Genomic DNA, 27695 nt, shown 5'->3' with positions numbered 1-27695 from the left:
CAGGTTAACGAGGGAAGAGCCCATGCAGCCTTGTTATTTTTTTTTTTTTTGCAGCCTTGTGAGTCAATTGTCCAATTACTTTTGGTCCCTTGAAAAAGAGGCGGCTACGTATTAAAGAGCTGTAATTCCTAAACCCTTGCTCCAAATTGGATGTGAATACTCTCAAATTACAGCTGAGAGTCTGCACTTTAAGCCCATATTGATTATATAATTGTATCCTGAATATGTTTTTGTAAACAGCTAAAATAACAAAACTTGTGTCACTGTCCAAATATTTTTGGGCCTAACTGTATGTATTTACTTTTAACCTTTGTTTATTCAACACATATACATGCCCTTCAAGAAATTATTGATATTATAAATATTATTACAGCTTGCTAGCTAATTGTGTTAACAGCTAATGTTGGCTAATTTAACACTGTCAGTAAGCTAACGTATATGTTTGATTTTTAGCCTTGAACAGAGCTAAGTTAGACTTGCTAAACAGTGTATTCTCATCCTGATGCAAAGCCTATTTTTAAAGTGTCATGTTAGTCTAAATCAATCTGTTTTGTTTTTGATTTACATTGACATTACTTACTAAAACAATGGATGTAACAGTGGACTTCCCATGTCTGTTGTTCATATCTGTTTTACTGACAGCTGACACTGTTAATAATATTATATACTGTTTTTATTACACTGTTCTGTTTGAGCTCAATGTTTTTAATATAGCATTCTGATTATATTGTTTCATGCATGAACTAAAAAAAAAGGTCTGGTACACTAAACTAATTTTTACACATCTTTGGTTGAATTTTTAGGGTATATAATAATAACAACAACAATAATAATAATAATAATAATAATAATAAAAATAATAAATTAATGATTAACACTGATTAGCAATGAATAAATAATGATTATACTAATGGCTAATTAAGGATGAAAAGAGGCCAAGTAATAACTAATAAATTAGGTAAATTTAACCCAGCACTGCAGTCAATATGATAAAAATACTGGGTTGAAATAGAAACCCAACCATTGTATAAATTTAACTTAACAGTCTTGTTAAAGTAATCCAACACTTTGGTTAAATCTGTAACTCAGCCTGCTAGGTGAAATACATAACCCATTTCACTGTGTTAAGATAACCCAGCGTTGTGTTGATACAATATCGACCCAACATCTGTGTTAAAAACAACCCAATTTGGGTTGTTATAAGCCCAGCATTTTTTAGGGTGTATGTGCCCACGTTAAGCTGTAAAGTCCTACCAGTTGTTTATCTAAATCTCTGCAATTAGTTGCAACATTTATCTGTCTGATTAAATGTGCTTAATTTGTGCATTAATCCTCAGCACAAGGGATATTAAACTCTAAGGGTTGACAGATGGCAGCCTCCTGGAGGGCCATAACTCTGCAGACCTTAGCATTTTCTCAGAATTAATACCTTACTCAACTCGGCTAATTACAAAACCTTCAACATAAACACAAATTCTGTAGGACTTCTGTGTGACATTTTAGCTTTAAAAAGAGAGGGAAAATGTTGTCAGCTTTGCAGCCAAATTTGTAAAGTTAATATTCTGGTAAAAAGCCTATTTTCTCCTCTGAATGACTGCACAAAAGGAATGGCTAAGTGCATCTCTGAAAAGCTGCAGGTGTCTTCTTTCTCTCTCAAGCTGGAGTTAATGAGGCCTTCAAAAAGCCATCAACCATTTAGAGTTACAGCCCAGTTACAGCATTTACCCAGCAAGGGTTTCTTTCTTCTCTCTAAAGAAAATCCCGAGGCAAGACGTGAGTAAATTTAGCTATTTCCCATGGACTGGTATCGACAGCCAGCCTTACACTGAGGAACCAGCAGATTCCATCTTCCTGCTCATGACCTAAATGAGCTGCTCTGATAATTGAATGAGTCGACAGGCAGAATATCAGATGCGATCATTATTTTGGCTAATAAGGAAACAAATATCAGTGAAGTGAGATTTTTTTCAGTAATTAACAAACATTCAGAGCAAGAAGCATATACACACTGACTAAAAGAATTTAAACAAATGAATAAGCACTTAACTACAAAGAACACTCTGAACTGAGTTGCTATACTGTACAATAACTCACTTCTGTCTGACAAAGAGAACTCTGACTTCTCTGTCAGACCCTGGTCCTCCTGTAACTTTTGCACTGCCAGAGCTTATTTGTTTACCATCATTAGTCACTTTGCACCATTAGAGTTAATTTGTTTTAATTTATTTATTTATCTTCCGTTCAATACTGCCACCTATGCACGGTTTTTATCTTCATGTACCACAATTCTTGTTTATAGCACTATTAATGCACATTCACATGTACAAAGCATATATATATATATATATATATATATATATATATATATATATATATCATCTCATCATCTCTAGCCGCTTCATCCTGTTCTACAGGGTCACAGGCAAGCTGGAGCCCATCCCAGCTGACTACAGGCGAAAGGCGGGGTACACCCTGGACAAGTCGCCAGGTCATCACAGGGCTGACACAGACACAGTCAACCATTCACACTCACATTCACACCTACGGTCAATTTAGAGTCACCAGTTAACCTAACCTGCTTGTCTTTGGACTGTGAGGGAAACTGGAGCACCCGGAGGAAACCCACGGGGAGAACATGCAAACTCTGCACAGAAAGGCCCTCGCCGGCCACTGGGCTCGAACCTGGACCTTCTTGCTGTGAGGCGACAGCGCTAACCACTACACCACCATGCCGCCCAAACCCTGTATGCTAGAGAGACCTCTGTCACTGATACAGCAGTAGAGAACACCACTTCCCTGCCTGTCATGGAGGAGCTGGATGCCCTGCCCTCTGTCGAGGAACTCCACAAGGCCATCAACCTCCTTGCCTGTGGCAAAGCTCCAGGAAATTATGGCATTCCTCCAGAGGTCATCAAGGCCGTCAATGAGACATCTCCCCTCAACTATCTCCATGAACTCCTGCTACAGTGCTGGGAAGAAGGGACAATGTTCAAGACATGCGTGATGCAAAAATCATCATGCTGTAGAAACACAAAGGTGATCGCAGTGATTGCAACAACTATCATGGAATCTCCCTCCTCAGCATTGTCGGGAAGGCCTTTGCCCACAGGGTACTGAACAGGCTGCAGAAACTCGCAGAGCAGGTCTACCCAGAGGCACAGTGCGGCTTCAGAGCCCAGCAATCAACCATTGATATGGTCTTCTCCCTTCAACAGCTCCAGGAGAAGTGCCGTGAACAGCGTTGAACCCTGTACATCGCTTTCATCGACCTGACCAAGGGGTTTGCCCTAGTCAGCAGAAAAGGTCTCTTCACCTTGCTCCAGAGGATTGGATGTCCCCCAAAAGCTCCTGACCTCGGACCCCTTCCCAATCAAGAACGGGGTAAAGCAAGGATGTGTGCTCACGCCGACGCCCTTCGGCATCTTCTTCTCACTGCTGCTCTGCCACGCCTTCAAGCATTCTGATGACGGAGTCTTCCTCCACACCAGAAGTGATGGCAATCTCTTCAACCTGGCCTGCCTCCGAGCAAAGACCAAGGTGCGGCAAGTTCTCATCCGTGAGCTGCTGTTTGCAGACGATGCCGCCCTGACAGCCCACATGGAGGAAGCCCTATAATGCTTCATCTCCAGCTTTGCCGGTGCCTGCATAGAGTTTAGTCTAACCATCAGCCCAAAGAAGACCAACATCTTGGGCCAAGATGTCACCAGCACTCCCTGTATCTCCATCAGCGACCATACCCTCAAACTGGTGGAGAATTTCACTTACCTTGGCTCCACCACCTCCAGCAACCTCTCCCTGGACGTTGAGCTGAACACCAGGATCGGCAAGGCATCCTCAGTAATGGTTCACCTGTCAAAGAGAGTGTGGGCCAACTCCATGTTGACCACCAACGCCAAGATGAAAGTGTATCGGGCCTGTGTACTGAGCACTCTTCTCTATGGAAGCGAAACTTGGACCCTATACTCTCACCAGGAACGCAGACTGAACGCCTTCCACCTGCGCTGCCTCAGACAACTCAGGACCATGTTCCAAACTCTGAAGTTCTAGCCCAAGCTAAAACACCGAGCTTCTTCACCCTCCTCACCCAACAACGACTGCACTGGCTCAGGCATGTAAGCCACATGAACGACAGCCATATTCCAAAAGACGTGCTGTACAGCGAGCTGGCCGCTGGTTCCAGACCTGCAGGAAGGCCCGTCCTTCGATTCAAAGACGTTTGCAAACGCAACCTCATAGCAGGCGACATCAACCCAGCAGACCTGGAGACTGTGACAGCCAACCAAAACAGCTGCCGTCTCGCCATCAAAACTGGAGTCCAGACAGCAGAGAAGAGGAGAGTTGAGCAGTGGGAGGAGAGAAGACAGCACAGAAGACACAAGGCCGACTCGGCACCCACGGAGACAAACAATGATGACTACACCTGCAGCAACTGCAACAGAGTCTGCCGCTCTAGGATTGGACTGTATAGTCACAGTAGACGCTGCAACTCAACAAAAGACTGACCAGGCGCTTCTCCATTGTCTTCTGAGACAGAAGGATGCCAGAGATATATATTTTTTATTGTTACATTTTTATCTGTATATTGTACAGTCGGCTTGTTCTTTTTTTTTTCTTGAAATTCTACAACTACTTAATGTTATACAGTGTGTCTTTTTCTTTTCACATGTTTGATAACTTGCTGCTGTAACAAAACAATTTCCCAGCTTGGGATCAATAAAGTAAATATCTATCTATCTATCTATCTATCTATCTATCTATCTATCTATCTATCTATCTATCTATCTATCTATCTAAAAATATTATACAGCTTTAACACATTTAAATATGTGTAGACAATAAAATATTTAAAGTCTTATTCTATTCTTCTATTATTATTTCAGACCTTCTGAGCACACATTTAAATTATGTTTTTACTCAATAAATCATGCTGTCTATACAGTAAGGTATATTATAAAAAATGATTATACCACAGCGCTGTTGAATTCTCCAGTATTATTGCTCAGCAGATTATTAACTTTCTTTCACAACATCTCTGACAGCAGTTCCAGTTTAAATTCAAATCACAGCTTTATAGTAATGTATTCATTGTGATATGTTTTTTTTTAAAGATATTTCCTTGGGCTCTTTCCACCTCCACTGGACAGGACAGTGCAGAGACAGGACAGGAAATGAGCGGGAGAGAGAGACGGGGAGGGATCGGGAAATGACCCCGGGTCGGAACCGAACCCGGGCCCCCGGATCCACGGCATGGCGCTCCAGCCACCTGAGCCACGACGCCCCAATATGTTTTTTTTTTAATAACTGATAACTTACAGGGACTTATTTTGTGGAATCTTGGCTGTCAGTGCTTTGTAATAGTCAGAAATTTTACTGCCACCAGAGCAAGGAATTTCATTTTCTCTGTAGCATGTTGTCACAAGCTGTGTTTTTCTATCCTATTAACTTCAAAAGAAGGAATGAAGAAAGACTACTGAGAGAATGACAGTTTATAGCTACTATAACATAAATGGGAAGCCTTGGCCTCATGGGTAGAGAAGTAGCTTTGGGACCAAAAGGTGGCCAGTTTGATTCCATGGACCAGCAGGAATAGCTGAAGTGCTCTTGAGCATAGCACCTCACCCCCAACTGCTCCCTAGGCTGCTCTGGATATGTTGTACATCGCTCTGGATAAGAGTGTCTGCTAAATGCTATTAATGTAATGAAGTGATAACCAGAACTAATTTGTCATGTGGATGCTCCAAAACATTACTTGTAACTGTGAACTGATAAAGGAATACTGTGCCCTACATTAGTAAATTAAAAATTATAACTGAAGGCAAATTGCTGTGTTGTAAGAGGAATGACGCTCTTTGTAACATGTCGTTATTGGGGGGGAATCAATCTAACATGCACAGTCTTATTCAATTATTATTTCAGACCAAATAAACCAAGATTTGTTTGCTTGCTTGCTGGCTTTTCTAAAAAAAAAAAGATCTTTTGTGCCTTTCTCATACCCAAGTCCCTTTATATAATACAAGCACAAAAGACACAGAAGAAGAGCAAACAAAAACACTATGAGGTATACAGAGTAAAAAGAGAAGGCTAGTGCTGTGTGAAAAAGAAGGTCATTAAATGAGATGCAGTAGAAGAGCAGCCACAGGGATACTGAAGCAGAGGACTCCAAAGTCTTGAGGCCACAGCACTGAAGTACTTGCCAACAACTGAGGAAAAACTGGATGTAGTTCTGTAAGAAGTCAGACTTCACAATTTGAGGACACATAAAGATGTAAAAGGTATCCAAAAAATAAGTTGGGGGTAAGGACTGCATATGTGCTTCATAGAGGATGTGGTTACTAATGAAGTCACATGTGTCAGGTCGCTTGGTGAGATGAGTAGTACTGATGTCTAAACCATCCATTGCTTTGTGAGTGTCAGAAAGATGACTGTAGCAGTGATCCTCTAATACTTTCTGATGGAAAAAGCAACATCAGCTTGTGAAATCTAAAGTTATTCAGCGCATTATCTCTTACATGTACTAAGACTAATTCTGCCGAAATGTCACCAAAGGCAGATTTATTGTAAGGTGTGAAATAGTATTTGGTTTAACTTAAAGAAAAACATCAAAACATAAAAATTCCTGAGTGTCACATGACAGCCCTAACATTTACATTTCTAGAAAAACGAGACTTGCAGCAGAAATTTGGTTTTGTCTGTGTTTAATTTTAGAAATTGTGTGTGTGGGTGTGTGAGCCTCTGACCTAAGGGCACGGAGTCATTGTGGTGCTGGCTCCTGATGGTAGCTACAAGGCTGTTGCCAGGCCTGGCTACGAGAGATGCACCTCGGGTGCGGGACACGTCAGACGCCTTTGGAAAAGCACAAAAATATGCAGCCACTCAAACACACACACGCATGCATATTGTATATAAATAAATAACTCTTTCTGCAGATTTTACAAAGACAAATGAGTCTCTGTGTCATTTATGACAGTCTGCATTGTAATATATCAAGCCATGTTTACATGGAGCTATAAGTTATATAACTGAACCTTCGGAGAAATACCAGTCCTGAAGCTTCCTAGTAAATTTCCTATAAAATTAATTTACCAGTTTCTCTACTAGTGACAGTTTCCACACACACCATCTCCCCGTTTCCTCCATACTCTTTGGGGTGATAATTCCCTTACTCCTGCCCAAGTTCTCTGAGTTATTCCAACAGTTCCACAATCAATCTTCATTGGATTTAGTTAAAGGCAAATTATCTACAGTGGTGCTTGAAAGTTTGTGAACCCTTTAGAATTTTCTATATTTCTACATAAATATGACCTAAAACATCATCAGATTTTCACACAAGTCCTAAAAGTAAATAAAGAGAACCCAGTTAAATAAATGAAACAAAAATATTATACTTGCTCATTAATTTATTGAGGAAAATGATCCAATATTACATATCTGTGAGTGGCAAAAGTATGTGAACCTCTAGGATTAGCAGTTAATTTGAAGGTGAAATTAGAGTCAGGTGTTTTCAATCAATGGGATGACAATCAGGTGTGAGTGGGCAACCTGTTTTATTTCAAGAACAGGGATCTATCAAAGTCTGATCTTCACAACACATGTTTGTGGAAGTGTATCATGGCACGAGCAAAGGAGATTTCTGAGGGCCTCAGAAAAAGCATGATTGATGCTCATCAGGCTGGAAAAGGTTACAAAGCCATCTCTAAAGGGTTTGGACTCCACCAATCCACAGTCAGACAGATTGTGTACTGTGGCAGCAGGGGCGTGGCCAAGCAGCAGTCTGTGAATGGAGGGTGGGGTCGGGGAAGGTAAGTGGCTAAGTCATTACACCTGGTGTCAATTAATGTGTGTGTGTTTGTTTGTTGCAGGGATGGAGTATAAAAGGAGGGGCAGAGTGTCTGTGTGAACACCAACTCTCGCCTGCCGTGCTTCTGTGCTCCACCCACATCAGGGATTACTACATGTACAAATGGAGGAAATTCAAGGACCACTGTTACCCTCCCCAGGAGGAGTTGACCAACAAAGATCACTCCAAGAGCAAGGCATATAATAGTCAGCAAAGTCACAAAGGACCCCAGGGTAACTTCTAAGCAACTGAAGGCTTCTCTCACATTGGCTAATGTTAATGTTCATGAGTCCACCATCAGGAGCATAGGTCATAGTCTCAGAACAGGCCTAGTTAATTTCTGACAATCCAGAGCCAAGGCCAGGGAGCAGACGAACAGGCTAAACCGACTGTCTGCTAGCTGCACAGAGTCGTCACTCAGGGCCCACTACATCGAGACTGTGTCTGTTCCCGGAGCTCAACAAAAAGGTAGAAATTTTCAGAGAGTTTGTTCCAGTAACCTAATCAATATAAAATTAGATCATACTGACTGTACAGCTGCTGCCAGCACCTTTGATCTAAAGGTGGGGCTATTAAATATTAGATCTCTTACATCTAAAGCGCTAATGGTTAATGAACTCATTACTGATCAGGAGTTTAATGTACTGTGTTTAACAGAAACATGGATTAAGCCAAATGAATATATAGCATTAAATGAAGCGAGTCCTCCTGGATACAGTTATATACACCAGCCTCGTCTAACTGGCAGAGGAGGAGGCGTCGTGGTTATTTATAACGATTATCTAGGTGTAACACAAAAACCTGGTTATAAATTTAATACATTTGAAGTTCTTCATACTCATATAATGTATGTAGCCTCGAAAAATAAGTCTGCCCAGTTAATTCCAATGCTTATTATTTACAGGCCCCCGGGGCCATATTCTGAGTTTCTTTCTGAATTTGCAGATTTTATCTCAGATCTGGTTATTTCCTTAGACAAAGCTTTAGTTGTCGGAGATTTTAATATTCACTTCGATAACCCAGAAGACCCTTTAAAAACAGCGTTTGTGTCCATCTTATGCCGCTTTTCCACTACAAACGCGGCTGAGCCGTGCCGTGCTGAGTCGAGCTGAGCGGGGCTGTTGGAGTTGCATTTTGACTACAACCGCGCTGAACCGTGCTGGCTGGAAGTGGGTGGACACATTGGGTGGAGTTAGCGAAAGTGGGTGGACGTCAGGTGATGTCGTTAAGCAGCGCAAACAGTGACATCAGTGAGCTTTTAAGCGGTAGTCTCACGACCCGGATAGTAAACAATAAACATGAAGTCGTTAGTGTTGCTGGTCTTGGTGCTGTGGCTTGTTGTCACCGACAACGCGAACAGATACTGGCAAGAGCGTATAGATGAGGCGAGGCACATAAGGCTTCAGAAATTCTCGTAATTCGTAATTATTCTCCTTCCGGGTTTGCAGTGTTTACAGATCCCAGTGTGCTCGCGGGGCGTGTGTGGGCATGTGAGGACACTCCTCCTCACCAATCAGTGCACAGGGGAGTGTCTGCTCACGCCCCCAGCCTCACTCGGCTCGCTTTGGCTCGCTTCAGCCCCACTCCAAAACGGTGCGAGTTTTAGGGGCTAAGCAGGGCTGAAGCGAGCTGAGTCGTGCTGGTTTTTGGTAGTCGAAACGCGAGCTGTGTCGGGCTGAAGTGAGCTGAAGTGAGCTGAAAAAGGGTAGTGGAAAAGGGCCATTAGACTCAGTCGGGATTAAGCAGAATGTCATATGACCGACCCATAATGGTGGTCACACCCTTGATCTAATACTAACATTCAGATTAAACGTAGATAATATAGTCATACAGTCTGAAGTTATCTCAGATCATTGTCTCATCTCATTCAAGATATGTCTGAGTAATAATATATGCACATCACCACGCTACTGTATTAAACGTACTTTCACGTCAACTACTGCACAGAGCTTTATAAATGATCTCCCAGAGCTGTCAACTTTGATTGGGTCACTGTCAGCCCCTGCAGAACTTGATCAGGCAACTGAATGCTTAGAGTCAACATTCCGCCATACTTTAGATAATGTAGCTCCTCTAAAAAGGAAAATGGTCAGAGACAAAAAATTAGCACCCTGGTATAATGATGACACTCGCACATTAAAACAGACCACTCGAAAATTGGAACGTAAATGGCGTCAAACAAAATTGGTAGTGTTCAAATTAGCTTGGAAGGAGAGCTTCCTGAAGTATAGAAAAGCTCTTAGTGCTGCGAGATCAACATATTTCTCCTCCCTAATAGAAGATAACAAAAATAATCCTAGATTCCTATTTAATACTGTAGCAAAATTAACCAGGAATAAGTCCACTATCAACACATGCACACCTGCAGTATGTAGTAGCAACGACTTCATGAATTTTTTTAATGACAAAATTGAGAATATCCGACAAAAAATTCAAACTACTAATTTAAGGTTAGACAATGAAAGTGACCTTGTAGTTAACAATATAACTGTATCAGATCATCAGTTAGAATGTTTTACTCCCCTAAAAGAAACTGAATTACTTTCATTAATCTCTACATCAAAAGCCTCAACTTGCGTACTAGATCCCTTACCGACACATCTATTCAAACAGATAATGCCTGGAGTAATTGAACCGCTTCTAAAAATAATAAATTCTTCTCTTATGATTGGCTATGTACCCAAATCCTTTAAACTAGCAGTTATCAAACCCCTGATTAAAAAACCTGACCTTGATCCCTGTCAGCTGTCCAATTATCGGCCAATATCAAACCTCCCCTTTATCTCCAAGATCCTTGAAAAAGCTGTGGCACAGCAGTTATGCTCATATTTACATAGGAATAACATCCATGAAATGTATCAGTCAGGATTTAGACCTCATCATAGCACAGAGACAGCACTGGTTAAAGTAGTAAACGACCTACTGTTGGCGTCTGATCAGGGCTGTGTCTCGTTACTTGTGTTGCTTGACCTTAGTGCAGCATTTGATACCATTGATCATTCCATTCTTCTGGATAGACTAGAAAATGTTGTGGGAGTTAAGGGAATGGCCCTCTCCTGGCTCAGGTCTTATCTAACTGATCGTTATCAGTATGTTGATATAAATGGTGATATTTCTAGACGTACCGAGGTAAAGTTTGGTGTTCCACAAGGTTCTGTCTTGGGTCCACTGCTTTTTTCTCTATATATGTTACCTCTGGGCGATATTATTCGTAAACATTGTATTAGTTTCCACTGTTATGCTGATGACACACAGTTGTATGTCTCTGCAAAACCTGATGAGAGACACCAGCTTAATAGAATTGAGGAATGTGTTAAGGACATTAGACACTGGATGCTTATTAATTTCCTTCTGCTTAACTCTGACAAGACTGAAGTACTTGTACTAGGACCACATACAGCTAGAAGTAAGTTTTCTGATTACACAGTGACTCTGGATGGCCTTTCTGTTTCTTCACGTGCAGGAGTAAAAGACCTCGGAGTGATTATTGACCCCAGTCTTTCATTCGAAACTCACATTGATAACATCACCCGGATAGCTTTCTTTCATCTCAGAAATTTTGCAAAGATAAGAAATTTAATGTCATTGCATGATGCAGAAAAACTAGTCCATGCTTTCGTTACCTCCAGGTTGGATTATTGTAATGCCTTACTGTCTGGATGTTCCAATAAGTGCATAAACAAGCTCCAGTTAGTTCAAAATGCAGCAGCAAGAGTCTTTACTAGAACTAGAAAATATGACCACATCACGCCTGTCTTATCCACACTGCATTGGCTCCCAATCAAATTTCGTATTGATTATAAAATACTACTATTGACCTTTAAAGCACTAAATGGTCTCGCACCACAGTACCTGAGTGAACTTCTGCTCCTCTATGACCCGCCACGCCTACTTAGATCAAAAGGTGCAGGCTATCTGCTGGTACCTCGTATAGTGAAGGCTACATCAGGGGGCAGAGCCTTTTCTTACAAAGCCCCACAGTTATGGAACAGCCTTCCAAGTAATGTTCGGGAATCAGACACAGTCTCAGCATTTAAGTCTAGGCTGAAAACATATCTGTTTAGTCAAGCCTTTTGTTAATGGTGTTTATGAGGTAAAGGAGTAGATCTGGAGGGTCCTCAGACATAGTGTTTTGGTAAACTGGGATGTATGGATGCCGTCAGTCCCCACTCGCTTGCTCACTCAAGTTTGTTGACGGTGTAGTGGCTGGCTGCTTTATGTCCCGGGGCTCCCTCATGCCTGTGTTACCTTCTGGCTCTCTCCTTTTAGTTATGCTGTCATAGTTAGTTGCCGGAGTCCCTGCTTGTACTCAGTGCAATATGTATACTGCTCCTACTTATTCAGGTGACATTGGGCATACCTAACAACCTGTGTTTTCTTTCCCTCCCCCCCACCCCAAATCTGTCCCTCTGAGTTACATGGAGTCAACAGGAAATCTTTTGGTGGAGAGGGTGGAGACCTCGACTGGCTATCGTAGCCTGCAGGGAATCGGCCGTCAGACATTCTGTCGCATGTCCCAGACCCGGTGAAATGTAACTGAATTGTCTTGGCCAGCCCTAAGGGTCCCATCTGAATCTCATCATTGCTGAGGACTGTGCTCCCATCACCCAATCAAGCAGCCAGCCAGAGCAGGTCATGATATATTTTTTACCATATTAACATGCCATTGTTATGTGTTATGCCTGATGTAAAGACTCTCGTCTCTGCGAGCCTACCACACAGATTTAATACTTGTCATTTTTAGGGCATACCTAACAACCTGTGTTTTCTTTCCCCCCCCCCCAATCTGTCCCTCTGAGTTACATGTTGATCCTGGGATTGAGATACTGGCCTCTTCTGCCCCTCGGACCTGCTTGATCCATCCTGGTGCCCTGTGTCTGGTCGGAGTTTTATCGCACCGCTCCTGTGAAGGATGGCCCCATGAGGACAGTTGAGGGTTATACCTGTTAAAACTGTTAATATTATAGTCAGGCTGTCTGTTGTTGCCCAAATGAGGATGGGTTCCCTTTTGAGTCTGGTTCCTCTCAAGGTTTCTTCCTCATGTCGTCTGAGGGAGTTTTTCCTTGCCACCATCGCCACATGCTTGCTCATTGGGGATAGATTAGGGATAAAATTAGCTCATGTTTTAAGTCGTTCAAATTCTGTAAAGCTGCTTTGCGACAATGTTTATTGTTAAAAGCGCTATACAAATAAACTTGATGATTTGAACAACAATGGTGTGCATGGCAGGGTTGCAAGGAGGAAAGCCACTGCTCTCCAAAAAGAACACTGCTGCTCATCTGGAGTTTGCTAAAGATCACTTGGACAAGCCAGAAGGCTATTGGAAAAATGTTTTGTGGACGGATGAGACCAAAATAGAACTTTTTGGTTTAAATGAGAAGCGTTATGTTTGGAGAAAGGAAAACACTGCATTCCAGCATAAGAACCTTATCCCATCTGTGAAACATGGTGGTGGTAGTATCATGGTTTGGGCCTGTTTTGCTGCATCTGGGCCAGGATGGCTTGCCATCATTGATGGTACAATGAATTCTGAATTATACCAGCGAATTCTAAAGAAAAATGTCAGGACATCTGTCCATGAACTGAATCTCAAGAGAAGGTGGGTCATGCAGCAAGACAACGACCGTAAGCACACAAGTCGTTCTACCAAAGAATGGTTAAAGAATAATAAAGTTAATGTTTTGGAATGGCCAAGTCAAAGTCCTGACCTTAATCCAATCGAAACGTTGTGGAAGGACCTGAAGCGAGCAGTTCATGTGAGGAAACCCATCAACATCCCAGAGTTGAAGCTGTTCTGTACGGAGGAATGGGCTAAAATTCCTCCAAGCCGGTGTGCAGGACTGATCAACAGTTACCGGAAACATTTAGTTGCAGTTATTGTTGCACAAGGGGGCCACACCAGATACTGAATGCAAAGGTTCACATACTTTTGCCACTCACAGATATGTAATATTGGATCATTTTCCTCAATAAATAAATGGCCAAGTATAATATTTTTGTCTCATTTGTTTAACTGGATTCTCTTTATCTACTTTTAGGACTTGTGTGAAAACCTGATGATGTTTTAGGTCATATTTATGCAGAAATATCAAATTCTAAAGGGTTCACAGACTTTCAAGCACCACTGTATGCACTCTGCTCTTTGCACATCTGGACGATTAGAACACTTCAGTATCCTCAATCACTTGAATATATGAGGACTGCTTCTTAACTGGGACTGACATTTTCGTCTCTATTTTAATGTATCTGTTGATAGTTGCATTTTAATGTATTTCAATGTATCTAGCTGCTATAATCATTTAATTTCCCTCCAGGGATTTATAAAGATATGTATCCATCCATTCATCCAGTTAAAAGTTTGGACACACCTACTCATTCATTTCAACTATTTTCTACATTATAGAACAATACTGAAGACAGCAAAACTGTGAAATAACATATGGAACATATATAGAATTATGTGGTAAGCAAAAACTTTAGATTCTTCAAAGTAGCCACAGTTTACTTTCATGATGCTTTGCACACTATTGGCATTATCTTAACCAGCTTCATGAGGTAGTCACCTGGAATGCTTTTCAATTAACAGGTATGCCTCATCAAAAGTTAGTTTAATTTCTTACCTTCTTAATGTGTTTGAGATCATCTCATCTCATTATCTCTAGCCGCTTTATCCTTCTACAGGGTTGCAGGCAAGCTGGAGCCTATCCCAGCTGACTACGGGCGAAAGGCGGGGTACACCCTGGACAAGTCGCCAGGTCATCACAGGGCTGACACATAGACACAGACAACCATTCACACTCACGGTCAATTTAGTGTCACCAGTTAACCTAACCTGCATGTCTTTGGACTGTGGGGGAAACCGGAGCACCCGGAGGAAACCCACGCGGACACGGGGAGAACATGCAAACTCCACACAGAAAGGCCCTCGCCGGCCCCGGGGCTCAAACCCGGACCTTCTTGCTGTGAGGCGACAGCACTAACCACTACACCACCGTGCCGCCCTGTTTGAGATCATCAAACAGTAATTAGATTAAATTCAATTTGATTAAACTTTATTGTCATTGAACAAGAACAAGTAGTTAACCAACAAAATGCAGTTGGCATCTAACCAGAAGTGCGAATCAGTGTAAAAATGCAAGGCATACAAAAGATAATAGGCCTACTGCAATATAAAAGTGTAATTAGGGCATTAGGATATACACTCACTGGCCACTTTATTAGGAAGGAATCAGGACACTTTGTCCAATGCCATTTTGTCCAATAGTTGAGACATTTCATCCAAAGCCTTTTTCATATGCACTATCAATTATTTTATATGAGCGACAAGATCGTGATATAAACAAACCATAATTCATTTAAGGGAGTGCATTAAGCAGGTTTATGACTGTGTCTCCCCGTAATAAATGGAAATTAATAAAATAAATATACTCCCCCCTCACTAAACTCATGCATAAATTGTGATTTATATACCTAATAACCTATATGTACCTCCCACTGTCAGAGAGCGGTAGGAGATGGATGCAAGTGCAGAAGTAATGTTTATTAACAATTGTGAAAACATACAGGCAAACAATCCAAAACAGCAGGCAATCTTGTGAACGTGAAACTAGCAAAAGGTCAGATGAGGTACAAACAGGCTAAATCAGGCAAAGTCAAAAACAGAAACTAAGAACAGGAAACAGGATTAGAAACCCAGGGAATCTACACGGGAGCAAAAGGCTTGGTAATGTGCACTGACGTGGTGTAATACTTTGCATTGAACATATGTTTTCTCAGTCTTTATATAGGCACGCTGATGCCTCTTGATCATGTGCGGGTGAGCCTCATTAACAGCACGCATGCGAGAGTCTGCTTGGTACGCGCACAGTCCGGAGCGCACCCGAGCAGACTCTTGCATGCGTGCTGTTAATGAGGCTCACCTGCACATGATCAAGAGGCATCACCGTGCCTATATAAAGACTAAGAAAACACGTTTTCTCATATCTGGATATTATATCTCATATCTTGCACTTGCTAAGGATATCTAGCAAGTGCGAGTATAGATTTTCTATGTAATTTGGTAGAATAAAAACGATCTCTCCCCACAAGCGGCCCCAGCTGAACGCGCCTGAAGTTAACACTCGCTGATTCCCATCATTTCCGGTTTCGTTTTCATTTTGCAAAAATGTGATTTGCTTCGGTCAAATTCCATTGAGAATTGCTCCTTTTTCTGAACAAACAAATACCCAAAATATAAAACAATTGATAGTGCGTATGAAAAAGGCTTTGGATGAAATGTCTTAACTACTGGACGAAATGGCATTGGACGAAATGACCTGTATCCATTAGGAACACCCATGCACCTGCTGTTTTATGCAGTTATCTAATCAGCCAATCCCTTGAGAGCAGCACAATGCATAAAATCATACAGATATAAATCAAGAGCTTCAGTTAACATTCACTTCAAACAGCAGAATGGGAAAAATTGTGATCTCTATGACTTTCACTGTGGCATGGGTGTTGGTTTGAGCCGGACGGGCTAGTCTGAGCATTTCAGAAACTGCTGAACTCCTGGGCTTTTCACACACACACACACACACACCCACCCCTCTAGAGTTTACACAGAATGGTGCGAAAAACAAAAAAAAAATTAAGTGAGCAACAGTTCTCTGGGTGGAAATAAACGCCTTGTTCAGAAGAGAGATCAGAGGAAAATGGCCAGATTGGTCTGAGAGAGAGAGAGAGAGAGAGTGCGAGAGCACAGCGGACTGAATAAATAAATATGTTTGTGGGTAAATTATATGGATCTGTTATGCCTGCTGGAATAGAAGAGCAGGGAGGATTGAGAATCGAGCAGCTATAGTTTGTTTACACCCGATACTAAAACTTGTAGCGTCCTACCAACCATCACAAAGATGCGGACAAAAAGCCCAGAAACTCCTATTTACCTGGGCAAAAACGATACAGGCAATACAGGATTTATCTTGTAGTGTTTTGATCCCCAGATCTTTAACCCAGTCAAATATAAAAAGTTGTACTCCTCCATGCTCTTCCAGGTTTTCATCTGTGTGTCCATGTAGAACGATGTCTGCAGCACCGGGTAGTTTGAGATATCGGGGAACTCAACGGATGGATAATTTTCCAGCTTATAATGAATGAATTAATGAATAACTTTATTTAAACACGATAAGTTGATCAGCAGAGCTGGTGGGGTCGTGCATGTACAGATACAAATAATTACAAATACAAAAGACTAAAAATATACACAGTCTTAAAAAACCCTTAAAATCTGTTGATTGTCTGTTAATTATCTTCATATTCAGTTAATTAATAGTATGCATAACTATCGTGTTTGTAATTAGTTCCAGCTACAATGGGATCAACATTTATTCTACTAATGTCACATTTAGCTTGCAAATTTTTCTTTCATAGGAAAATCCTTCTTTGTTAGCATGTAAGGATCTAATCCCACTGAGTGGTTTCTATATCCACTTCTTTTGAGTGTACTTCTTGGTTTTAATAACTTGCTTGTTTGCTGTACACAAACATGGCAATAAGTTCTTGTGTTAGTCGACCAGACTCCACTTTTGGATCATTAATCCCTTTTGGCTGAGAATGACCTGTATGCATGGTTTTATGTTGGCTTCTGGCACATCCATACAGTTTTAAATACAACACCTACAATTAAAAACAGTTTGTGTTTACTGCATTTATTTAATTCCTGGGCTCCCATCTGTAACAGGGAGTGACGTTACATCCCATTAATACACTTTACAGTAGCTTATTAGGTTCTAATAAAATAGATGAACCAAAATAATCGGGGATCTTTTTTAATGGGCCCCGACTCATTAGAAGTATGAATAGGTGGGCCTCAAAGTAGAAAAGGTTGAGAACCCTTGGCCGAGAGTGACAAAAAGACTGCTAATCACTTTGACACCGTAAGTGAGGAAGAATTACAAAGTATGAAAGAAAATGCTGTTACTCAAAGCACTAAACATGCTACAAAGTTTGGTCTAAAAATATTCAAAGGTAAGGTGGAATTGTGATTTATTTTATCGATTTCAAAACAAAGTATTTTATGTGAGTCGGCATAGATAAGTGACACAACCTTGTACCACGTTGTTATTACATCTGCATGCCACTTTTGAAGTTTGAAATAAATTATTTTTAATCTGATTTAAAAAATTTAAAAATCATCGTCTGTGTATTTATACTAAAACAATTATCCGCCACAGGCTCAGTGGATATCTGTGAAAAATAACCTCAACTTTGTCTCAGTTATTATTCACCGATATTCAGTTTGCCTTCGACGAATAATTGTTAAATCTATAAATATGCAGTATAATGTATACTGTACATCCTTACACAAATATATATGCAGATACAATGCAATGCACTTCAGCAGATACAGTACAACATATGATACAAATAGTAAATATACAAATACAAATAGCCCTATTCCACAACTGTAGTAATCCATATTATATCAAGAACCGCTCAACTAAGTAAAGAGAAACAACATCCATCGTTACTTTATGACATGAAGTGTCTTTATTTAATAACAATGAAGAAAAACCATTGAATTAGAAGGTGTGTCCAAACTTTTGACTGGTACACTCTCTCTCTCTCTCTCTGTGTGTGTATGTTCACCCACCTCTCCAGCACTGTAGCTGCGTAGTCTCTGTAGGTGTTGCCTGTGTGTGAGGTGATTAGGCAAACCTCCATTCTGAAAGGGGATTCTGGGATCAATAAAGGTAGTGGCTCGACTGTTGTGGTCCACAAAAAATGACTGCAACAGAGAAAGGAAGACAATTACACACTGCAAGTCATACTTTTGACTAATTTATTGTACTGCATAACAGCAAACCCAAGAAAATCTGGGTAACTCTGATGGCAAATGATGGTCTCAGCAAATATTTACTGAATAATTTAGTTGTTTTTGAGAGCATATTTCCTTTACAGAATGAAATGAAGGCACCCAGGGACTTTTAACAACCCATATACATATATTAGTAAAATGAAAGGACATTATGTGCTTTAACTTTGAGAAGATAGAGGTATGTCATTTGAAAGAACATATCCATATGCTACGATTTTAAAATGATATAATGCACATTAGACTACTTAAAGGGGAACAGAGGGCAATATATAGAGTAAATATAACAATAAAACACACATTGATGAACCTTATTCAAGACTTACAAAAGTTTTTTGTTCTAAGGTTGGAAAGTTATAGTGTTTTGAAAGTAGCTCGAGCAAACTATTTCCGCAGTTTGAACAGCCTGCCATGATATTAATTTTATCCAATCAGAATGCACGTTCATTTTCTCTGCGTAACACTCATGACGTATGTATGTGCCCAGTTGTGTTGGCTCATTGAGGTTGGGAATAGCACGTGTGAAATACCTGTTTCTGCCTCTTGCGACGATTTTGCAAGTCCACGGGTGGCGCCTATCTCATTGCAGCAAATAAATTCTGCTGGACTCGTGAGCAACTCCACGTTACATTTTCCGCACGAGCACCACGCCGTGTCACCTGCACGCAGACGCTCTGCCCCACGCTCGCCATGCCCATGGTCAGCATCAGTCTCATCCTCGCCGTCATCCGAGCTTTCTTCTCTTATTTCATCACCGGAGTCGAGAGTACCTCTCCTAGGTTCAAACTGGTACCCTTCTAAGCCATAGCTTGCTTGCAGTGTGTCTTGCGGGATCTCTTCGTATGATTCGACAGAGCTGTCGCTTTCACTTGATGCACCCGACGCCATGATTACACACTTATCTCCTCTATTTCAGAGAGTTCCACTAGTGCAGTGGGTAGCTGACGTCACGGTCTTTTAAAAATGGCGACTCTTGTGCGATTTAGCGTATGAAGTATTATATTTACAATTACCAAGATATTTCGTTGTTTTCTAGTACATAAATTTGATAGAATACTTAAGAATACGTTACTTTGTCACATCAGCAACCGTATATATTATATTTTGTACCCCTTTAATTTTTATATGAAACAAAATGTTTCTACATTTAAAAATACTATTAAGAGCAGTAAACTAATGAATAAAACAAAGTCAATATTTGGTATAATGATGGTTGCTTTAAAATATAGTCTCAGGAATAATGTAATAGGCTACCTAATACTTTTGAACAGTACTGTATACAAAGACATGGTAATGAAAGGATCCCGGGTTTTGACTTTATGGAAAGGCTCACCTTGCCCTGTGGATCTACTTTGATCTCCCAGCCTCTTGGCAACTCCAGCTGTGTGTCTGCAAACTTGTTAAGGAAAGTGACAAGGTCGCGGTTATGTTGGTAGCGTTCAAAGTTGTGAGTGTCTCGCCGGATTTTCAAAATCATGTGCTTTAGGCAGGTGCTGTTGGTGAACATCCGGTATGCCCCCTGCAAATGAGCCAGATTGACAGCATGATGCATGTGGCTGTGTGGAGACTACATAGTATGAGGTGTGTCTTATACAGTGTATAGGTGTGTGTATAAACACAAAGGCACTGTGTGATTTTAATGGGGTAAATCAAACTTGTAACCCAGGAGGAAGTATGTCAATAAATGCGTTCACACTGACAGAAACAAAAGACTTGCTTGTTCTAAGTTATTACACTGTTTTCAGTCGGTACATTCTGAGAACAGAAAAATCAATTCTGATTTTACATTCATGAATTAACAGATGCATATATAACAGCTTGGCTAACCACAGGCACCGAGCAGGATTAGTGATCGTACAATCATCTGATAAGGGCAATGTTGTAAACAAGTCACTGCCCCCCCCCATCCAAGCCGTAACATTTTTTTTTTAACATGAGACAAATTATTTATGTAAACTACCATGTTAGCACATGCAACACTGCAGAAATATAGAATTTCCAAGTCAAAGTCTGAGCTCAAAACCAGACTCATATGCTCAAAACCAATTTAGGGTTTTAGTCATAGATAAACCAACCTAATCCAAGTAAGAATTAATACAAGCACAACTCAAATCAGACATACAAATTAAGGACTAGAGTCTGAGGCAAAGACCAAATTTATACTGGGTTTTATTTTCTGCCTTGAAGCACTACTAAGCACAGCTAGCACCCCATGTCTGTATCCACTGTCTCTCTCTGTTAGCTCAGGAGACTTCAATCAATAGTAAAGCAGCTCTAATAATGGATCATCAAACAGCATCACCTTTCAGCCAAAAACACATTCTTGTGCTTCACTTAACTATCCAAAATGTCCTGTCAAAAATATCCCTTGTCATTATTTTCATATATTTAACACACATCAAAAGTCTGTACATACACCACAACCAGCTAGTGGGGATAAGCCTTCTCTTAAATAAATAAATAAATAAATAAATAATTAAAAAAATTGCATATACACTACTGCTTTTCCTTTTAAATGTCTGGAAGCTGATTATTTTATACTCTTGTATACAAAACAAAGAACAATAGCACCACCGATGAATTAGTTGGATGGGGCTGATTTCTTTTCAGCCCATGCTGTAGTTTCCCACAGTATAACGATGCCAACTGTGCTAAGTGATTATACATACTAAACCCTCCTCCTCCTCTACACACCACCACCACCACCATCAGATTTGAGCTCTATTTAGATCTTAAAACAACAACAGGAAAAAAAAAAAACTTGCATCACAGGTTCAAAACACACCAATGGCAGTGATCAGGTGCAAGTGGTGCATGGTACAATACAAGATGTAGCAAACAATACTGAAGTGGATTACTGAACCAGTCATCCATTTTTTCATTTTTTTTAAATGCCTCTGGAGGAGAAACTACAGATAAATTAACTAATCATACATTGTTCCAATCAGAGTACAAATGACCCAAAAGGACAACCGACAGAAATGTATGTTTAGTGTTTGTTAGTTTGAACATAAGAGTTGTCTAATGGCAAGCATAACCAAGTATGAATTTTTGCTTATTATGCTTTCCATCTGGAAGAAGCAGAGTATAATGGACTTGAAATATAAACCCAAATCAGAAAACAAGTATGTTGAAATTGAAATTAAAACTGAAAACAATGATTTGTAAAAAAAAAAAAATCTTTGACTTCATCGTACACAAAACAATACAACACGTTATCTGATCTTTTACTTCATGAATTTTAGTGTTTTTTCAAAATAAACACTTATTTCAATTTTGATTCTTGCAACACATTAAAAAATAAGGATGGTAAAGCATTTACCACTTTATAATATTGCCATTCCTTTTACCAACACTTAAAAGATGTTTAGGGACTGAAGACACCAAGTGATGAAGTGTTTCAGGTGTTATTGTGTCCCATTCTTCCTGCAAACAGGTTTCAAGGTGTGTAACAGTACAAAGTCATCATTGTCTTTTTTTTGTTTTTGTTTGTTTCAAAATTCTCCACACATTCTCTATTGGGGACTGAGGGGATAGACACCTTCTTCTTCCACAGCCATGCCTTTGTAATGTGTACAGAATGTGGTTTTGCATTGTCTTGTTGAAATACAGTATCCCTGGAAAATATGTCATCTTGAAGTGAGTAATATGTTGCTCAGAAATCTCAATATACATTTCTGCATTAATGCTGGCATCACAGAAGTGAAAGTTACCTTTGCCAAAGGCACTGACACAACCCCATGACCCTGGCTCTTGGACTTTGTTGCTGGAAACAGTCTGGATGGTCATTTTCGTCTTTGGTTGAGAGCACAAGGTGTCCATTTCTTATTTAAAAAAAAAAAGAAAAAAAGACCCGGAATATTGATTCATCTGGCCACAATCCACATTTCCACTGTGTGATGGTCCATGCCAGATACCTCTGAGCTCAGAGAAGTCAATGGTACTTCTGGACACATTTAATATAAGGCATCCATTTTGCACAGTCAAGTATTATCTGGCATTTGTGGATATAACTCTGTATTGTAGTGCTTGACAAAGGTTTGACAAAGTAATCCCGAGCCCATGTGGTTATATCAGCTATAGATGAATGACGGTTCTTGATGCAGTGCCGTCTGAGGGATCAGAAATCACGGGTGTTCAGCTTTGGCTTGCGCTCTTGCCCTTTACACATCGAAATTCCTCCTGATTCCTTGAACTGTTTCATGATCTTATGCACCATAGGGGGTGAAATGTCCAAATCCCTTCTAATCTTTCTTTGAGGAACATTGTTTTTAATAATTTCAATCATTTTCTCACACATTTGTTGACTGGAGATCCTCAGCCCATCTTTGCTCCTCAAAGACTAGGCCTTTCCTGGATACTGATTTTGTACCAATTCATGATTACAGTCCCTTGTTGACATCGCCTGTTTCAAATCGCATCATTATTGTTTTAACTTATTACTAGCCCTAAATTGCCCCTGTCCCAACATTTTTCGGAGTGTGTTGCAGGCCTGAAGTGCAGGAATGGATATATATTCACAACTGAATTGAAGTTGACCAGACAAAACATGAAATATCTTGGATTCATACTGTCTGCAATGAAATATAAGTCAAAGTAAATTTAGAAATCATTGCTTTCATTTTTTATTTGCATTTCCCATACCGTCCCAACTATTTTCTGATTTGAGGTTGTACTTAAAACCATGAGGAAGCATGACTGCAGCTGCCTATCTGTGTGTGTGTGTGTTGTCCCTGTATGCATGCACATACTGTATGTTATGCCTATAGTGAGACTTGATGTTATAAGGCTCAACACTAATAGCTTTTTTTCCCCTCACAACCTTCAGCTATTAATAGGTATTAGAATTATACAAGAGGCCATTACTCACAATCACACCATATACCAAATGTCCTCTTTTTTCCTTACATAATTGGCGTGGAGGACTGTGAAGAATTCCGGATGAGTGACAAACTTGACTGCTGGACTTTGCAGTAGCAGAGTGATCTTCTGATTGCTCATTGGTAAAGATGAGCCTTCCCTCCTTGAATCTAAAAAGAAAGAAAGAAAGAAAAAAACCACAGTCCCAAAAAATCACAGACTATTTTTAATGGAAGACATGATGATGAGTGCAGTCACATGTCCATGACCATGCTGAGGAGAGGAACCACTACAAGCTATTCATCTTACTGAATTGTAGAAAATGTCAAAGGATGCCTGAAAATAACCTCAGATACATGGGATATCTAAAGGTTCATGTGTCAGGAGAATTTCGTTCTATGGATTTTGTATAAAACAACATTATAACTTAGCTATAACTTTTAATAAAATCTGCATATAGTCTACAATCTAGTTTTGCATGTAATGTATTGTACATGTAATATACACTCACCGTTCGCTTTAACAGGAACACCTGTACACCTGCACATTTATGCAGTTTTCCAGTCAATCATGTGGCAGCTGCACAATGCATAAAATCATGCAGATGCAGGTCAAAAGATTCATTTAATGTTCACAAAAATTGTGATCTCTGTGGCTTTCACCATTCATTGTTGGTGTCAGATGGGCCAGTCTGAGTATTCCAGAAACTGCTGAGCTCCTGGCAATTTCACACACACCAGTCTCTAGAGTTTACACAGAATGGTGTGAAAGACAAGCCTTGCTGATGAATGAGGTCAGAGAAAAATAGCCAGATTAATTCAAGCTGCCATTAAGGACATATTAACTCATATAATCACTCTTTACAAACGTGGTGAACAGAAAAGCATCTCAGCATGCACAATGTGCATGGATTATAATAACAGAAGACACATCAGGTTCAACTCATCTCAGCCAAGAACAGGAATCTGAGGCTATCGTGGGCACAGGATCATCAAAACTGGAGACTGAAGATGAGGGGAAAAAAAAAAAAATCGCCTGGTGCATAAATGTGCAGGTGTACAGATGTTCCTGTTAATGTGGACAGTGAGTATATATCTATATATTTTCGTATCTAGTGTGCCTCCCTTAAACAAAAATAAATCGATGAGACATACTCTCGAACCAGAGAATACAAATAGAATAGTTTCTGGCTGAAGTGAAAATGTTTTATGAGGAGCTGCAATACCAGCTGGCTGAGATGGGGTATCACTCTCGGTTTCTGTGCTGCTGCTGCTCTCCAGCCTTTGGCCACCAAACTCATCCTGAGTAGCCATGGTCCTCTGGATGTTCTGATACCTAAACAGCATATAAGAATGCAGAATTGCCTAATGATGAACATATACCTGTATATACACAAATGCACACAGTACTGTGCAAAAGTCTTGGTACCCTTTTTTTTCATACAAACTTTGTTATAGATTTCTATTTTATGACTTCTACCTTATCAAGTCAGTACAAAAACATCTTAGAGTTCCAAATGTTCATTTTCCAGCACAAAATTAAATGTTACAAAAAATTGTTTGCATCTGAGCAGCATATTACATAAGAGAGCACTTTTCAGATTAAAAAATAAAATATAATGAAGGCTACTGGGTTTTAATGCAAAATTAAGAAGCGAGTGTGACAAAGTGTCCAGAAGAACTGTAGCTGGTTCTGTAAGATGCTCAGTAAAACCTACAGCTCACTTCCTTATAAAACTACACTAATTGTACTTGAGACGACTATTTTTTTTAAAGCAAAGGGTCGTCTCACACCAAATATTGACTTTGTTTCATTTATTATAGTTTACTGCTGTTTATAGTATTTTTAATGTTGAAACATTTAATTTCATTTCATTATTTTTAAGCCATTTTTGGTCTACAGCATTTCTTTACATGTGCTTAAGACTTTTGCACTGGTACTGTATACATCATTATATTCGTCTGAGCTGTATTGGTATAGGAGCACAGATTAATGTGTTATGAAGTGCAGGATTTCTTAAAGATAATAAGAATATACCACAGCTCCTCAGTCATGTTTTCTATATATGAAACATCTAGCAATAGAAGCAATAAAAGTAGGCATTACGGATACTTGGGATTACAGATTGACATTTGTAAATTAAGGAAATTTAAAGAGTTCCTTATTGTGTTATGATCATCGAGAAACAGCTAAATGACAGCTCCTAAGCGCATTTTGACCTCTTGTCGAACTTGAACTATGAATTCCTCACTCACTCTCCAGTAACAACTTTGACGCTCCTTATGAAAAGGAACAAACGGAAAGCAGGCTCCAGATCAGTTAGCATACACACTGGCAATAAATATATTACATTAATGGCATTTAGCACACACTCTTATCCAGAGAAACATACAACCTACCCAGAGCAGCCTGGGGTTAGGTGCTTTGCTCAAGGGCACTTCAGCCATACCTGCTGACCCAGGGAATCAAGCCAGCAACCTTTTGGTTCCAAAGCTGGTTCTCTAACCATTAGGCCATTGCTTCCCATGACCTGACATAAACTGCACATCTACACCTATGTACTCTAGATGGCAGCATAGCATGCTGAGCTACAGAGTCTTAGAAAGCTGCTGGAGTTTGGTTTGGTAATCATGCAGAAGACAACTGCAGTGTATGTTTTGGGAAGACAAATTGTTGGTGGTACATAACATGCAAAAACAAACAAAAAAAAACAGTTGAAATATTAACAAATACTGTAACTGTAGCCAAACCTGGTTACATAGTTTTAAATTCATGCCAATATGCAATCATTTGAAATAATCCATCCATCCATCCATCCATCCATCCATCATCTGTAGCCGCTTATCCTGTTCTACAGGGTCACAGGAAAGCTGGAGCCTATCCCAGCTGACTATGGGTGAGAGGCGGGGTACACCCTGGATAAGTCACCAGGTCATCGCAGGGCTGACACATAGAGACAAACAACCATTCACACTCACATTCAGACCTACAGTCAGTTTAGGGCCACCAGTTCGCCTAACCTGCATGTCTCTGGACTGTGGGGGAAACCGGAGCACCTGGAGGAAACCCACACAGACATGGGGAGAACATGCAGACTCCTCACAGAAAGGCCCTCGTCAGCCACTGGGCTTGAACCCAGGACCCTGCTGTGAGGCGACAGTGCTAACCACTACACCACCATGCTGCCCCATTTGAAATAATATGGAGTGTTATTTAGATACATCTAGATGCATCTACCATACTCAATCTTGCAATAAAACACTTGCAATAAGTGACATATATGTATGGCAGAACTGTGAATAATACAAATGTCACCATATGGTTTTATATGAATCTAAAACATAAATGATATATCATTACATTACTACAAACACATATTTGGGCATTGGTAAATTATTCAAATAAAAAAAAAGAGGTATACTCGGGAGAATAGAAAGGAGGTCACAGATTGTTAATGACCTGAGCTATGCACTGTGGACAGAACATCAGAATTTTAATATCAACTGATTTCATCTTCTAAAACAAGGATTTTCGATTTCATCCACAAAATGGTGGTGAGGCTGAATTCAACTGAAAAAAAAAAAACAGGAGTCACATATCATTTCACTTGTTTAATCAATTGACCTTGGTCTTCATATGACCATGGTGTGTGTCCTATCTATTTGGCTGTGATGAAACCCACACCGGCGCATATTTTCCTGTCCTACAGCTTAAGAAACACTTCACACAGATGATGAAAGATTTCTATCCAGAAAATCCTGCGACTAAAGAAACTTTTCTCTCACTTTAAAATACCTCCTGTTGAGTTGCTCCATGTGCTGGATGGAGTTGGAGCGGTGCATGCTGGGACATTTGGATGCATAGTTGGGTCTTTGCCATGTGGTGGTGCGATTCACATGGTCAACATAGAAGACACGGCCATGACTGTCTGTCCTGGCTTCCCAGTCTGAGCATACAGAGAACGAGACAGACAGAACAGCATAAGAGCAATAAAATAGCACACAAAAGCAACCTTATGTTTATTGCTAATCTACACTGATTCCGAGATGAAGCTTAAGCCTAAGCATTACACGAACAATAATCTCACCAGAAATGCTCAACTGGCATGACTTAAATCCCAGCAACACAGACTGCATAAATTAC

At 40.2% G+C, this 27695-nt stretch overlaps 1 protein-coding gene across 1 annotated transcript in view; it reads right to left on the bottom strand.

The window, feature by feature from the left end:
• Positions 1-27695, bottom strand: part of LOC132887093 (E3 ubiquitin-protein ligase HECW1) — a 179199-nt gene that overhangs the window by 38918 nt on the left and 112586 nt on the right. The window contains exons 11-16 of the mRNA XM_060922463.1: positions 27348-27498; positions 24778-24887; positions 23601-23722; positions 20026-20211; positions 18471-18605; positions 6738-6843 (exon numbers count right to left, since the gene is read on the bottom strand). Coding sequence (XP_060778446.1) covers positions 6738-6843; positions 18471-18605; positions 20026-20211; positions 23601-23722; positions 24778-24887; positions 27348-27498 — 810 coding nt within the window. The remainder of the gene's footprint in view (positions 1-6737; positions 6844-18470; positions 18606-20025; positions 20212-23600; positions 23723-24777; positions 24888-27347; positions 27499-27695) is intronic.

The sequence above is a fragment of the Neoarius graeffei genome, chromosome 5 (genome assembly GCF_027579695.1).
Source record: "Neoarius graeffei isolate fNeoGra1 chromosome 5, fNeoGra1.pri, whole genome shotgun sequence".
Classification (NCBI taxonomy): domain Eukaryota; kingdom Metazoa; phylum Chordata; class Actinopteri; order Siluriformes; family Ariidae; genus Neoarius; species Neoarius graeffei.
Note: the sequence above shows the minus strand (reverse complement) of the source record. Positions and strands in the feature narration are given on the sequence as shown.